The 15458-nt window shown below is 50.0% G+C and overlaps 5 protein-coding genes across 5 annotated transcripts; 3 read left to right on the top strand and 2 right to left on the bottom strand.

Moving 5' to 3' along the window:
- Positions 1 to 1218: 1218 nt before the first annotated feature.
- On the top strand, positions 1219 to 2856 carry LTR84_009993 (uncharacterized protein; the record flags this gene model as incomplete). Its single annotated transcript, XM_064853531.1, has 1 exon — positions 1219 to 2856. The coding sequence occupies one exon, from the start codon at positions 1219 to 1221 to the stop codon at positions 2854 to 2856; it is 1638 nt and encodes a 545-aa protein (XP_064709930.1).
- A 1230-nt stretch (positions 2857 to 4086) lies between these two features.
- Positions 4087 to 6537, top strand: LTR84_009992 (uncharacterized protein; the record flags this gene model as incomplete). The annotated part of the gene is made up of 3 exons (XM_064853530.1): positions 4087 to 4106; positions 4182 to 4823; positions 4875 to 6537. 3 exons carry the CDS (start codon positions 4087 to 4089, stop codon positions 6535 to 6537), a joined length of 2325 nt encoding a protein of 774 aa, XP_064709929.1.
- An 890-nt stretch (positions 6538 to 7427) lies between these two features.
- On the bottom strand, positions 7428 to 8829 carry LTR84_009991 (uncharacterized protein; the record flags this gene model as incomplete). The annotated part of the gene is made up of 3 exons (XM_064853529.1): positions 7428 to 7555; positions 7632 to 8386; positions 8459 to 8829. The coding sequence occupies 3 exons, from the start codon at positions 8827 to 8829 to the stop codon at positions 7428 to 7430; spliced, it is 1254 nt and encodes a 417-aa protein (XP_064709928.1).
- A 1234-nt stretch (positions 8830 to 10063) lies between these two features.
- On the bottom strand, positions 10064 to 11150 carry NBP35 (cytosolic Fe-S cluster assembly factor nbp35; the record flags this gene model as incomplete). The annotated part of the gene is made up of 2 exons (XM_064853528.1): positions 10064 to 11007; positions 11066 to 11150. 2 exons carry the CDS (start codon positions 11148 to 11150, stop codon positions 10064 to 10066), a joined length of 1029 nt encoding a protein of 342 aa, XP_064709927.1.
- A 1167-nt stretch (positions 11151 to 12317) lies between these two features.
- Positions 12318 to 15251, top strand: CHO2 (phosphatidylethanolamine N-methyltransferase; the record flags this gene model as incomplete). The annotated part of the gene is made up of 1 exon (XM_064853527.1): positions 12318 to 15251. One exon carries the CDS (start codon positions 12318 to 12320, stop codon positions 15249 to 15251), a length of 2934 nt encoding a protein of 977 aa, XP_064709926.1.
- Between the last annotated feature and the right edge of the window lie 207 nt (positions 15252 to 15458).

The following is a 15458-nucleotide window of genomic DNA, read 5'->3' as shown; positions in this document are numbered from 1 at the left end:
ACGAAGCCAGACCCCAAGCGCACGTCAAAGATCATCACCACTCTCTGTTTCGAGCCCGACCCGAAGGAAGGAGCAGGAAAAGCTGTCGAGAGTAACATAAGGCTTCACTCTAGGGTACCGAGGGGCACATATCATCAACCAGGGTAAGGTTCTGTGGCTGCTGTAAGCAACTCAGAGAAGGACGTTTACTAAAAAGAGATTCTTTGCTGCAGAGGGAGTCAGTATTCATTGTTTGACGGGCCAAAATGTAGGGGGTGGGATGCGTACAAGTATGTGTCTTATGAAGAAAAAAAAGAAGAGAGATCAGGGCGCAGAAGATGAATTTATAGATGGAGGAAAAAAATCTTTGAAAACACGCTAGTGCGCATTGGGGCACAAAGTTTGCTGGAGTCTTGGCGTTTTCGAAGGCATTAGCCGGGCCTTGCATTCACTTGAAGGCAGCTACTTTACCTCCATCGAAAGCCGATGATACTCGTCATTCACTGTTGGCGCGTGGCGGCGACTCGGCAAATACCAATTTCTGAGCATGTGCTCCGAGTCATTGAGATTGACACGAGCGTACGCTACATAACAAGATTGTAGTTGTGGAAAACCAATGAAGGCATTTGAGATCCTGAAGACGAGTCCATTGTTTGATGCTACATTCAACATTCCCTGATGAGTACCTATGTACTCCAGGCCGTCTTGTGAAGATACCTAGGTGACACTGGTGTATTCACGGCATGCTAGTTCAGTATTTGTAACGGTCTCACTGCTGGTTTTTGTTCTTTGCCCTGCCCTGGTAGTCTTCCATATCCGACGGGAATTCTTGTTCATGAAACTGCCCTCGAGGGTTCACATGCTCCAATTAGGCAGACCGGGTTATACGGCACTTTCACCAGCTAGATACGTGTGGTCTTAGAATTCTCAGACTGGAACATCTGTAGAGGAAGAAATGCAACAAGGCGTGAGGAACCCTCTTCAAGGCTCAGTCTCTAACCCATTTATGGACTAGCCCGGTGACTCTTGGCATCAAACATGGCGGGAGCCGTGACTCGAATTTTGTATTAAGCTATGACATTCTGTGAAATCGGGAGCTATATCTCTAGACGCCTTTTCTTCGACAGTCAGACTCGAGTTCACGCTGAAAAGAGCAACTAGTGATAGGGACTAATTGTGATTCGTTTCTTGAGACTTGAAAGGACGATCTCAGGACCTTCCTTCCCAACCAGAGACGAAATGGTACACAACAACTCAAAATACTCTAGCACTCGCTACCATGATTCGAGTCTACAGGAATTTTTCAGTTTCGAAGAGGTTGTCCTGAAAGGGTTGGCATCCGACGGCGGATTGTTCCACCCTCATGAAGTACCAGATGTCCGCTCCAAATATCAAGAGTGGAAAGATCTGTCGTTCGCAGAGCTTGCATATCAGGTTATCAGGCTATATGTGGACGACCACGAAATATCGAACGATGAACTTCGTTCCATCGTCGATCAGAGTTATTCGACTTTCAGACACCCCGACACTGTCCCTTTGGTGACCCTGGACGAGAAGAAAGACCTCCATCTGTTAGAGTTGTTCCATGGGCCGACGTTCGCCTTCAAAGATGTTGCTCTTCAATTTCTGGGAAATCTGTTTGAGTTTTTCTTGGTCCGAAAAAACCAGAAGCTTGAGCAGGGCCAGCCGAGACACCATTTGACAGTCATCGGAGCAACTTCTGGAGATACAGGATCTGCAGCAATCTACGGTCTTCGAGGCAAGAAGGATGTGAGTATCTTCATCACATTCCCCGATGGAAAGGTCTCGCCCGTGCAAGAGGCACAGATGACGACAGTTCTGGACCCCAATGTACACTGCATCTCGGTCCAGGGGACGTTTGATGACTGTCAGGACTATGTGAAAGCACTGTTCGCGGACCCAGAAATGAACAAAATCCACCATTTGGCGGCGGTGAACTCCATCAATTGGGCTCGTATCTTGGCCCAGATCACATACTACTTCTATGCCTATTTTCAACTCCTCAAGCAAAGACCAGACCTTCAGCAGGTCAAATTTGTGGTCCCCACGGGTAACTTTGGTGATATATTGGCGGGATATTACGCAAAGAGGATGGGTCTGCCGGTTGCAAAGCTGGTCATCGCGACGAATGAAAACGACATTTTACACCGATTCTGGAAGACTGGGTCTTACTCTAAAAAGGAAACACCTGCCAGTGAAGCACACGCGGGACTCAAGGAGGATGGAGCTCAAGCTCACGAAGACGGTGTTAAAGAGACATACAGTCCTGCAATGGACATCCTTGTGTCTTCGAACTTCGAACGCCTTCTGTGGCACTTGACGCTTGAATATGAGTTGGAAAGCAATCCATCAGATGGACTTGAATCTTCAGTTCGAGCCGCGGGTGGGAAGCTGAACGACTTGTTCCAGTCGTTGAAGCAGACGGGATCATTTACCGTGGAGCCGGAAATTCTGAACAAGGCGAGACACATTTTCAGTACGCACCGCGTCAGCAACGCCGAGACCTTGGAGACGATAAAAGGAAGCTATCAAGGCAAGCTGATCGCCAAGAGCAAATATGTTCTGGATCCTCATTCGGCCATCGGAGTGGCAGCGAGTTTGCGTGAAATCGCAGGCACGGATAGAGCTGATGTCCCAATTGTCTCACTGTCAACAGCACATCCTGCGAAGTTCGCTGGAGCAGTAGAGTTGGCTTTACAGGAAGAGAAAGAGTTCGACTTCAACACTGTGCTACCAGAACAATTTGTTGGCCTCGACAGCCAAGAGAGAAAGGTGTTGAAGGTGTCAAGCCATGAAGGGCTAGGAGGACTCCGAGATCTCATCACTAGAGAGGTCGAAAAGGAGAAATCAGCATGATAGAGAAAATGGTTTCTGCGTATCATCAAACAGTGATAGAATTGTGACCCTGCGGTCACTGCAGTAAAAGTGTTTTCCACGGACGACTACTGACGCAGTGACGCGTACTCGTAATTGGTGAGGGCCCTCGGGCGCGCTAAGCACCTGAACAGCTCAGCTCAAGCAAGGGCTTGGAGTTCAAGTTGGACGTTCAGACTCCGAAACCCCCGGCCACTCCATTTAGGCTTCCCTGAAAGCAGTTTCGGAGGCCGACAAGCACTGCGAGCCTCCACTGTCCAGACACTGGGATAGTCATTTCACTTAAACACGACGCCAATTATGATAAAATATTCCTTCTCACCAGGGTCAGTATTTACCATGACTAAATTGCTGGAAATGAAAGTAGCACCCTCAGACACAGTTACCTCCAGAATTTTGATTGGTGACTGAGACAAATTCATCTCCTGAAGGAGAAGGCTGAGACTGATTACTCTCTAAATCAATGTCTATAGCCGGTAAATGCCCGCTGAAGACATCGATCAGACTCCGCCCCTCGAAAGAGTGTGGCCGTGATCTTCACCGTCCGTGCCCAGAGCTCGGGTAGAGTGTAGTGTAGTATATTGTACCATGGGCCATGGACCCAGGGATATTGTTATTCGTATATCGGAGCTGCCCTCGAAGACCAATATCAAGCCTTTAGATAGCTTTCAGCCAGCCCGAATGGTAAAGTGCCAACGCAAAGACATGCTGTTTCGGCAACTCCAGCCCAGTCTAAGCTTGATAAAGCAACTGATGGACGCCCAGCGGCCCAGCTAGAGTTGAAGTGGGGTGAATCGGACTCTGGCTCACTTAAAACATGTTTGTTGATCATGGCGATGCACCACCCGTGCTTACCAAATCCACCCCTGGTAGTTCTATCTTGGGAGACGTTAGAACACCCACCACCAAAGCCAAATGGCTTTTACCCTAGCAAGCCTCTCCTCCGCAAGTCACTGGTGGCAGAACAAGCCTAGATCAACGGACCGTAATATTGATGAGCTTGAGATACTATCCGTACAGGACTCGACGTATACTAACCAAAGGGTCCCTTTTGGACTCATTGACATCGTCCCATTCGTGATTACCTACTCAGAGGTAAGGTTTGTTTACTCGTCATTTCTACTGTACTTCTTTCCATCGATCTTTGCATTCCATTCTGCTTGGTCGTTCCTGCGTGATTCTGTGCTTCCATGTGGTGAACGGAAAGCAACCATGGAATCAGGTGCGAAAAGGTAAGCGCAGCACCACCCCTCCCCTTCCGGTGCCACAGGCAACATTCTCAATCTGACTGACTTTGTACATCGCAGGAGAAATATTCCTCACTGGCCCCCGTTCAAACAGTCGTATCAGGGCTTAACTTCAAGGGACGACTTGCAACTCACTCCGCTGCCCAGCACTGGCAGAGGCCCTCTTTCAAGTCAGCACACTGGCAGCTATTTCAGTCCAGACCTCAACAGTGCGACTGCATACACGCCCGATCCTCTAGCGACCACTCCTACTCCTACTCCCTACCTTTCATCTCTGGATAGACCTCCGAAGAACAAAAGATGGTTTGGAAGTGGTTGGCAAGCCAGTTCCAAAATCGCCTTGTTCTGTGCAACATTCGTGCTCGTCGCAAATGTGGTCATGACAGTCGCCATTGTGGCTGGAGGCCATAACATGATGGAGGGTGTCTACATGGTTTATTGGGGTAGTTGTAAGGCAACCGAAACCAAGGACACCTGGGTTCATCTGGGTCTCAATATTGTTGCGACAGTCCTGCTCGCCAGCTCAAATTACTGCATGCAACTGCTGTCATCGCCAAGCAGGAGTGAGGTCGACAGAGCACACGCGAAGCGGAAATGGCTCGACATTGGTATTCCAAGTGTCAGAAACCTGAGCTCTCTGAAAAAGAAAAAAGTGCTTCTGTGGTGGATCCTTGGAATTTCGTCAATACCACTCCACCTAGTGTATTTGCTCCCACTAATACTCCGTTTCCGGACTTGTGCTGACATGAGAAGCTATAATTCCGTGTTCTATTCGGCGCTGGCCACGAACAATTACAACGTTCTCTACATCGACGAAGACTTTGTCAATGGAGCGGAGTACGATAGACAGCAGTTTCCGGATGATGCTGAACGCAATATAACCGACATCCAGTCACGAGCTGGTGGATTTGAAAGATTATCCAATGCCGATTGTATTGGTCTGTACGCAAAAGATTTTGTTGAAGACCGTCGAAATGTTCTCGTTGTTGTTAAGAACCCGCCGACGGACCAGGGCTCACTCCTGAATGTCACAATCAACGAATTTCCCGAAAAAATCACAGCCGCTTATAATGCATTCGCATGGATTTGTGATAGTCCAGATCTTGCCAACCAGACCGGCGCCTGTTGTCCCAATGAGTTCGGTTTTATCCCTTGTGGCAAAATGATCTCGAAACTAGAGAATATGTCTGAACAGTGGTCCACTGGAGGCTTCGAGGTCGATCACTGTCTATCAGAAAACGTCGAGTCAGAATGCCATTTGCATTTCTCTCTCATTCTCATGGCTGTTGTTTTGGGTTTCAACATCCTTAAAGTCCTTGGTATAGCTTACGTTGCGTTTCGACTTGGCGAGGCACCTCTCGTCACCGTGGGCGATGCTGTCGACTCCTTTATTCGTAATCCTGATCGCACGAGCGAGAACATGAGCCTGTCCAGCCATGCCAGCGTCGTTGCCTCTGACAGACTGGGTTATAGCGCATCCTCTATGCGTTACGAGCCAGAACAACACCGCTTCTATGAGGCCGCAACTTGGAAACAATGGAGTTTTCTGTTGACAGTGTTTGCGGTTGCCGGCGCTGGCACAAGTGTATGCCTCGCCCTTGGAATTGACAGTTTCAAAGGTGATAAAACAATCGCAAATGCATGGGCTGTTGGACTCGGACAGGTCAAACCTCAAAATCTTGTGATGGGATGGAAGCTTCCAGGGTATGGCAATACCTCCATTGCTGTTAGTACGCTCATCGCCAATGCGCCACAAGCCCTGTTCTCTTTCCTCTACGTCTGTTACAACAGCTTATTCACCATCATGTTCCTCTCGCGCGAGTTGATGACTTTCAGCGTAACGACCGGTCGTGGGCGGAAATACCTGCGTGTCAGCGATCCCAAAGGCGAACAGAAATGCACATATTTCTTGAATCTTCCCTACAAGTACGGCATTCCACTCCTGATTGGATCCGGTCTGATGCATTGGCTGGTATCTCAGAGTGTGTTTCTTGCAAACATCACGATCATCCCACGCGACGGTCTTGTACCGATGCAGGATGAGATCACCACCGTTGCCTACAGTCCACTGGCCATGTTGTTCCTCCTGTTCTTAGGGTTTTTCCTTCTGATGTTCCTCCTCGGAATATCCATGCGGAAATTGCCATTCGGCATGCCTTTGATAGGAAGCAATTCGATGGCTTTAAGTGCCGCTTGCCATCTACCGGGCTACACGCAAGCTGAGCGAGATGAAGCTGTTACGCGTCCTCTCAGCTGGGGCGCAGTCCCAATGGGTAGTAAGACGGGAGCATTGGGCATCCGTGATGTCGTCAATACCAGAGACTCTGATTCAGAGGATCTCAATAGAGGCATCGGACATTGTTGTTTCTCAGACAAAGTGCTCGAGGTCCCATTGAGAGGGAGTTTATATTCTTGATTGTCTTTTCGTTCGAATTTTTGGTGGAATCAACATTGGTCTGCATCTGGCATTTTCTTGGTCCTATTGGGTGCCCAAAAGAAGCATTTGGACATTGCTTGCAACGTCAACAATCACGAGCTTGAATGGTGTCATGAAATGAAAGGCATGGGGAGCCTAAGGGGATAATCGGCCTGGTTCAAATCCACAACTTGACTTTAAAGCATTGGGCGTTTTCGGTGTTGCTATCAGGCATCACAACTTTCACATTGCAGGCGTTCTATCGATCATGACCAGACTCTCCTGCTTAAGCATGGCATGAACACGGTTAACTTAGTATATAGTTCTTATTTAGAAGTGTGCAATCCAGGCTAGACAAAGCTTTTTGGCACACAAGAGCGGTAATGCCATCAAGGACGGACAATGGCTTTACTTTTTATGGATCATGAACTCATGTCCATGTCTTCGATTCATTGGTTCGTATCTAAAGTGGGGACCATCGGATATTCCAATACCCCATACGTTTCAGTCATGATAATGTTTTGTCTTTCCGAGCGAGCCATGCACGATGATGGTTATTTCACCAAAGAGGGGGGGAGCCAGAGAGAGAAAAACAGTAAACCAAAAACAATGCAAGAGTCCATGTGTCGGTCTGGTGTAGACGGGACGTCAGTCATCAACCAGATCGACACAGCCAAAACCCATCTCCCAACTCCTCGCTATGCGACCGCAGTGCCCAGGGTATGTAATGCAGGCTTCGTCCTCCGACCGGCCATGGCAAATGCAAAGCAACGACTTTCCCACTCAAGTTAAGAGTGAATGTATTATCAGGTCGAATGATACAGAAAACCATGGCCTCGGACTTTCGACTCCGGTGCTCCGAAGCAGACCTGATGAGGGATCCTACAGACTCACGAATGCTCGGCAATGCCGATGGCGGGCCCGGAGCCGTCGAAGACGACGAATTGTGACTTGAAGAAGACGTCGCCGTAGATGGCGAAGGGGAGGCCTTGGCTGGATTGTAGACCGCCGAAACAGACTGTTTGTGCGGAGGGCAGTTAGTAGATGAAGGGAAGAGGATGGGACTATGAAGCAAGGAGGAGGGAGAGACTTACAGTCCGTTCCAGTCGTCCTGTCGGTGCCGACCTCCGCAAAGTTCATGCCGTCGCCACTCACGGTAGCGAAGTAGGTGTCTCCGACGGCGACCTGCAGGTCAGGCAGAGCGGTGTTGCAGGGGAAGATGATACCTCCGGCCTGCTCGCTCAGCTGGGCGCCCTCGACGGTGCTCCAGTATGCGACGAGCATCTCGTCACCAACGAGCATGAGTGAGGTGCCCGTGTCGACGATGGCCTTGCCATTGGGGATGTTGGTGGTCTGGCCTCCGACCTTGGCGGCCGCGGAGCTGACCTCCCAGAAGCCCCGTGAGCTGTCGACGGCGACGGTGGTCAGGTCGCCCTTGAAGGCGTTGGTGTCAATGTTACCGAACTCGTATGACCCCAGGCCGCCGGAGATGAGTTGCGCGGTGAAGACTGGGAGGGTCAGGTCGGCCATGATGTTGTCGAAGAAGGTCTTCTGTTGGTTCGGACGAATCGTGTTGAGGCGCGAGAACGCGAGGCCCACGAGCCCGTTGGAGGCTGAGTCGGTCACGAAGGAATCGGATACTACGTTTGGTAGGCCAATGGCTTGGGCGTCAACGGTCGCACCGCCGATGTCGATTCTCTCGAGGCCGACTGGGCCGTTGGCGAATGATGAGTCTCCGTAGGTGATATTGAATGTGCCTTGGAGGGTTTGGAATGTCGTGGACTTGGTGGGGTCGTAGATGGTGTGACCCCTTTGAGAGGCTGCTGGAAGGTTGGTATTGAAAACCCATCTAGAGTCACAACGTCAGTGGACATGCGCACGAGGGGGTCTCTCAAGAGGTACAGAGGGGGCTTCGTCATACGTATCGGATGAACCACTGTCGAAGTTCATTATCAGGGTCTGACCACCGACTTCGACGGGTGAGAGGAACTGGGCATCGTTTTGGGTCGGAGAGGCGGTCGTCGCCCCATCCTCGTTGTCGGCGGCGTTGATCGAGGTGTTGCTCGATGCCCGGATCCTCGTCGCTACTTCGCCGTCGGGTACAAAGCTGATGTCGCCGAGACCGAACTTGTACAAGGCTCGCTTGTATGCAGCCTTTCCATTGGGTTTGTAGGCTGGGTTTCGTTTTACGGGAATTTTAAAAGAGCGTTTCTTGTTGTGCTTGATGGGTGATGCAAAAACAATAGCGATAAGGAAGAATGTAAGTAGCAATATCTGAATGCGAGGCACCATTTTGCCGGTAAAGATCGTCTGGCGATTTTTGGAAATCTGCTATCAAAGGAGCGATGGAGAATGTTGGTCTTGTAGCTTGAGGTGGTGAAGTTCTTGTAAAGGAACGATGCGAAACAGTCAAGGGCCTGCCCTCAGTCTCCGGAAAGGAAAAGATGGTGGTAAAAAGGGAATGAGACCAGCCTCAAGCAAAACAACCAGGATGAAGAATACAACCTGAACGAAGAAAATATGGACCGAAAGCAAACGTTTAAGAGAAGGATGCACAGAAGGAGCGAGGAAGTATGAATAGCACGGGGTACGGGAGGCAAGTACGCGGCTTCATTGCCAATATAGCTAAAGCACATTCGGCCATATCCATATGCACGTCTCAGGATGATGACCCAAGACCCCTCGGTAGGATAGACCCAGAGGCTGGAGCAAACGAAAAATCTGAGTCTCAAATCCAGAGCTCTCCACAAAAACCATGGGCTCATGTGGAAAGGCCAGTCGATGCCGAGGAAAGGCTTGCATGGAGTCGATGTGGCTTGCAGCCACGCGGGCCAGGCGACTGGCTGGCGGCCGTTGTCAGAGAGGACTTCTGAAGCACATGTGGATGTGTCGATGGACTCTTCTGGTCAAAATTTGAGGAAAAGTGAGTGAATAGGGGACGCCTTTGAAACGTGAAACAAATCCAGGAGTTGCAGGCTGCAGGGTTTCGGATCGTTAGGACTTGGCATCATCGGCCTTATCTGGACTAGACTATGGAGCTATCCTAGATACGGCTAGTGCCATGATCCACGATCAGACTTCCTCCCTCAAGGCTCTCCTCCCCCCTGTACTACCCGCCCACGGCATCGAAATGCTTCACATCTCCCTGTCATATATGGCCCTCTGACTGTTGTCGATTGGCCTCCGTCTTCTCTGATCAGACGCCGGGAAGAGTATAGAATTCCTTACGAGTTCGGCATGACTCGGGCGCACACGAGTCCGAGTACTCGTCGTCGCCACTGACTGACAGTATTAGCCGCCTTGCATTTGCCAAGTGCAAGAATGTGATACAGTGCTCTCTTGGTGAGCATGTCTCTTTCATTCTCGACCGAGCAATGGGCCAGCAATAATTCTTATACCAAGAAGCATCGTTGAAACGCATATCGCCGTCAAACGTCTGTCAAAGAATCGCCTGTCCGCCACCGAGACTTGCGCCCACAAGCATTATCAATGTCCATGGGGGTTCGAGCGTGGTAAGCGCATATCTTCATATAGGACCATCAGGGAGAACGTCGTCCGGGTTTTCACCCACCAGTTTCCCAACCGACCGGACCACTTGGCGCAATGCTTTGCAAGCCGGACTGTCTGGATAAGAATCCATGAAACTTTCACCAAAGTCGCATGCCATGCCGATTCGAGGGTCCAAAGGGACTGCTCCCAAGAATGGAATACCCATGTCATCGCACAGCTTTTTCCCACCTCCGGTCGTGGCTCGAAATATCTGAGACTCATGAGTGCACTTGGGACAGACGAAGCCGGACATGTTCTCAACCAGACCCAGGACCCGAATGCCTGCCTTTCGGCAGAAGTCAATTTCCTTCCTCACATCCAGTAACGATACTTCTTGGGGTGTCGTAACCACCACTGCACCATCTACGCCCGACTCTTTCAAAAATGAGTTGACAGAGAGGTGCTCGTCTGACGTTCCTGGTGGTGTGTCCACAATCAAGTAGTCCAAGTCCCCCCATTCCACATCTTTTAAAAATTGTTTTATCAAGCCATTCTTCTTAGGCCCGCGCCAAATGACTGCGTCGTCTCGATTGGGTAGCATAAATTGGACACTCATGACTCCCAGGTTGTCGGTGACCCAGACAGGACTCCAGCCTGCGTTGCTCACATGGATCGTCTCGTTTTCCACGCCCATCATCTTGGGTATTGATGGGCCACAAATATCGGTGTCCATTATCCCGACAGTAGAATCTGGGTTCGCCGCAAATGCATGCGACAGCAAAGACGAGAACGTTGATTTCCCCACCCCTCCTTTCCCCGATAACACCAGTATCTTATGTTTAATCCCAGCCAGTCTTTCGGTTATGAGGGGGATGTCTGGGTCTGGACCTTTTGGTGCCGAAGCACATATTGCTTGATTTGGACACCCAGCGCATGCATCGCCTTGTCCTGCTTGATCTGATTCGGGACCAGGACAATGCTCTTTGGAGAATGTCAGTCAATTGTTATTCTCAAAGGATTGTGTAGAGAGGCTACCGACCTGGTTCAGGTGCGACAAGTTCAGGTTTGGACTTTAGCGGGGCTTCTAAAGCCTCGGTGAGGGGTTCCTCAAACGAAGGGGCCATCAACGCTGGTATTTCGAATTGGAACTTGCGTAGGCTATGGACTGAAGACAAACGGGACCCTGGCTGAAAATGAAAGATGAAAGACTACTCCGTAGATCTGGAACAGACTGCGACATTCTTGGAAGGCAAGGATGAGATACAAAAGGTGATTTTGGATTGGTAATTGGAGAACCTGGCTCCGATTGGCGGGGTTGCAGCCCCTCACCCACCCAGTCGGTGGTGACTCTAACTAACTAACTACCTATGTACCTAAAGGCTAAGTACCTCGTAGGTTGCCGATAAAGGTGTTGTGACGCCTGGGAGAACCTAAGTTGCTAGCACGTCCCGGTGTCAAATGGTTTGGGCTCAGCGCGCTTAAATAACCTCCATGATTGCCTACCTAGGTACCTTGGTAGGTCCCTCAGTTAAGTAATGTTCAACTTCTTTGTGTTCTTGTCACGTCCCGCTCGGGCTCTCCTGGATATGTTTTCCACGCGACGAGGTCTTATAAGAGCTAAGCATGCGCGTACAAAGATCATCTTCCAATAGTGAAACTTCTCTCAGATCTATCCCTCTTCCTTCGTCAGATATGAGTCCACATCAATGGAGGCTCTAGGAAGAATGGCGTCATGCCAACAGTCCTCCATGAACCCCCACTACCGGTAGTTGCAAATTAGAGGTCTTAGGCGGTCAGGGGCCCGGGCGGCCTCCAGTAGGCACAGGGACAGTGGACACCGCAGGCAGTGGGCAGTGGGCAGTGGGCAACCAGTTGCCCGAGTCCAAGTTACAGACCATGTGGCACGTGAAAAACCCTCTCCAAGCTCAGCTAACTAGTGAAGCTGCTATTAAAGCCCAGCACATTCCGGTCTTCACTCTAGCTAATGGTAATTATCACGGCCTTCACTAGTGTCCACGATCGAAATCTGTATTCGACTCTCTGATTTCACAGGACTCCTGTCTAGATTTTCAACCTTTCTAGACAATGAGTAACACACAAGCAGCGTGGACGTGGTAAATATAGTTATTTCATGTGATTTCTTTCCGCGAACTCCGCTGCCTTCATCAACTTTACCGCAGCGTGTCGCCCAAAAGTAATCTTCCACAACAAAACTTCAAATATCGCGCACATTCTCACATCTTGTTTATTCCAAAATCCCAACGCGACTTAAACCCAACACCAATCGAGCCATGACTTCTCTAGACTCTGCCACCGAAGGACTTCGTCAAAGAAATGCACCTCTCCAAGCTTCCAGCCAATCTGAAGCTCGACAGGCTGTGCTTCAACTGAACGCCCTTGAGGAGAACTCGGCTAAAGATGAGAAAGATCGAAAGACGTTTGGTCGGACTCCCAGCGGAACTGTCTTCACCGTGCCGTATACGCATGACATGGTGTCCCAACTTCTGTCACCGTCCGAGCCCAAGAATCTGGGTGATATCTTGGTGCTCTTCATCTTGTTGCTGCACATCATTCTCGCTTGGAGCCTACCCTCCGCTTACCGAACACCCGTGCTCGGTGCCATATTTCTGACCTGGCGAGCCGGTTACAATATCGGAATTGGTTGGCTGTTACACATGCAATCACACCATAATCGTCTGGTACGCTGGGGTAGAAAGTCGAAACTCTTCCCTAGTGCCTCTAACGGTGAGAACCCACATCCCAAGTTGAGAGCCTTCGTCAAACGCGAACTGGAGACCAAGATCGCAAAGGATTACAACTTCGATGATGCTCCTCTCGAGTACAACACTTGGTTGGTATTTCGTCGTATTGTGGATCTCATTCTCATGTGCGACTTCACTTCATACATGCTCTTTGCAATTTCCTGTGCTCGAAGTCCACCAGGGGAGTCACTGTTTATGACCTTCTTGCGGTGGATTATTGGTATTGCCCTTTTCGTCTTTAACCTGTGGGTCAAGCTGGATGCACACCGTGTCGTCAAGGACTTTGCCTGGTACTGGGGTGACTTTTTCTATCTCATTGACCAGGAACTTACCTTCGATGGAGTCTTTGAGATGGCGCCACATCCAATGTATTCGATCGGTTATGTCGGATACTATGGTGCTTCCCTGATGGCCGCAAGCTACAAGGTCTTGTTCATTTCCATCATTGCCCATGCAGCACAATTCGCCTTCTTGGTGATCGTCGAGAACCCACACATTGAGCGCATCTACAACTCTCCACCTCCACGTAAGTCAATTGATGAGGTACCAGGACCACAGAGTGCTTCGGCCAAAAGCGGCCAGTCTGCAGATCGTCAACCAATCCCAGGTCACGCGCAACCTCCTCAAACCCACAACCTACTGGGGCTGCAGAACTTCGACTTCTACCGCACAACTGATACTTCGGTCACCATCATCATGGGCCTGATATTCACCTTGGCGTTTGCAACTCCGGACACAACATTTTGGAGAGCCATGTTCGTCATTGCGGCTGCCATTTGCCGCGTGTGGTATTCAGTCGGTCTCGGATATCTGCTTAATAGGCAGTCATCGAAGAAGAAATGGACCCGACACTTTCTCAAATATGGCGAGACCACCAATGAGGCTTGGAGGCAGTGGAAAGGCACGTATCACCTCGGCATGACCCTCTGTTACGCAACATTCGCGGCGGCCGCGTGGAAGATGTATGACGTGCCTTCAAGCTGGGACTATGGACTGTATCTCCTGAAACACGTCATAGGATTTGGGCTTATTGCTTTGCAAGTCTGGACCTCTTTCAGCATCTATGACCAGCTCGGTGAATTTGGCTGGTTCTTTGGTGATTTTTTCTTCGATCAACAACCAAAATTGACCTACGGAGGAATTTACCGATTCTTGAACAATCCCGAGCGAGTTCTAGGCCTCGCTGGAGTATGGGGTGTCGCTCTCATTACGAGTAGTAAAGCGATATTTGGTCTGGCGCTTCTCAGTCACACCTTGAGTCTGGCCTTCATCCAGTTTGTGGAGCGGCCCCATATGCAGAAGCTGTATGGCCGGAGTCTCCGACAAGATGCTGGACTCGTCAGAAGCCTCCGTCGATCTCTCCCTCCGCCCCTTCGTCAATGGCAAGATGGTATGGATAAAGTACTTAGTGAGACCTTTGACATCGTAGAAGATGCCATCGACGCAGCTAGACCGAGACTGGCTGCAGGTGTCACGAGTATCGTTGAGGATTTCAAGGGCATGTTTCATACAGTGCCCACTCGAATGGCCATCACCTCCACAGACTCAGACGTTATTGGCCTCGAACCAAAGGACTATAAGCTTGAAATTTCCGGAACACCAGCATCCGCATTGGCAGACTCAGAGCGTTCTAGCAATAAGGAGTCCGAAACAGCAAGAACACCGCCTGAACGCACCAACGACTTCAAGCCGTTGTTATTCGAATATGGTGCGCCTGTCAAAGTGAAATGGACCGCCCCTGTCAACCATAGCCAGAATGATTGGATTGGACTATATATGGTGTCCGACAATTCTAGCAGAGAAGTCACAAGAACTTCATCCTCAGGTCGATGGACTGCGACCAACATCGGTGCATACGATTCGCTTGGCTCGGAAGCAGGTATCATTACCAGCGATCTCAAGTTTACTCTCGCTACTGAAAAGGACGGAGAGAAGCAATTCTGTTCAGGCGAGATGGTGTTTTCCGGGGACAAACTTTGGTGGACCCAAGGCGTATTTGAGTTCCGCTATCATCACGACGGGAAACACACCGTGATGGCAATTTCACTTCCATTTGAGATTCGCATCCCGCCATTTGGGGACGATGAGCTCGAGCTGGTGGATCCGAACATCTCATTCACGACGCCGACTCTTCCACAGACCGATGAGCTCATCCGAGCCGCCATCGGAAAAACACTGCTCCCTGTCGTGCAGAACTGTTTTGATCGGGACCCCAATATCGCGCCTATCAACGAGAAGCAAGCCTTTGGTAGCCTCGTAGAGCGTGACGGCAAGTATGCTCGACGGGTGGTCTATGCTGTCCGACAGATGTTTGGCATTGAGTTCGCACCCCAGGTCGTCAAGGCCGATGGCAAGGTTGAAAATTTGGCATGGAGGATCTGGGAAGCTAAGAAGGTACTCGTACCTTACTCTATGTCACGATCAAACGGGGCGAGTACACCAGTCGAGGTTGACGAGAAATAATATCCCTCCTGATTTGGTATTCATGGTGAAACGGTGGTGAGGTTTCTTGTTTTTAAAGCAATCTAGGCACGGCCCTGAAGCATCGTAGAGTGCAACATTCGGGCGAACACTAGCAAGGTTTGCATAGTTAGAAGAATCGTTGGAAATGAAAACAACAATATCAACAAGGCCGAAGTCAAAGTGAAAATGAAGTTGGACATTGCATCC

Source organism: Exophiala bonariae (genome assembly GCF_035927105.1).
Source record: "Exophiala bonariae strain CCFEE 5792 chromosome Unknown scaffold_4, whole genome shotgun sequence".
Taxonomy (NCBI): Eukaryota; Fungi; Ascomycota; class Eurotiomycetes; order Chaetothyriales; family Herpotrichiellaceae; genus Exophiala; species Exophiala bonariae.
Note: the sequence above shows the minus strand (reverse complement) of the source record. Positions and strands in the feature narration are given on the sequence as shown.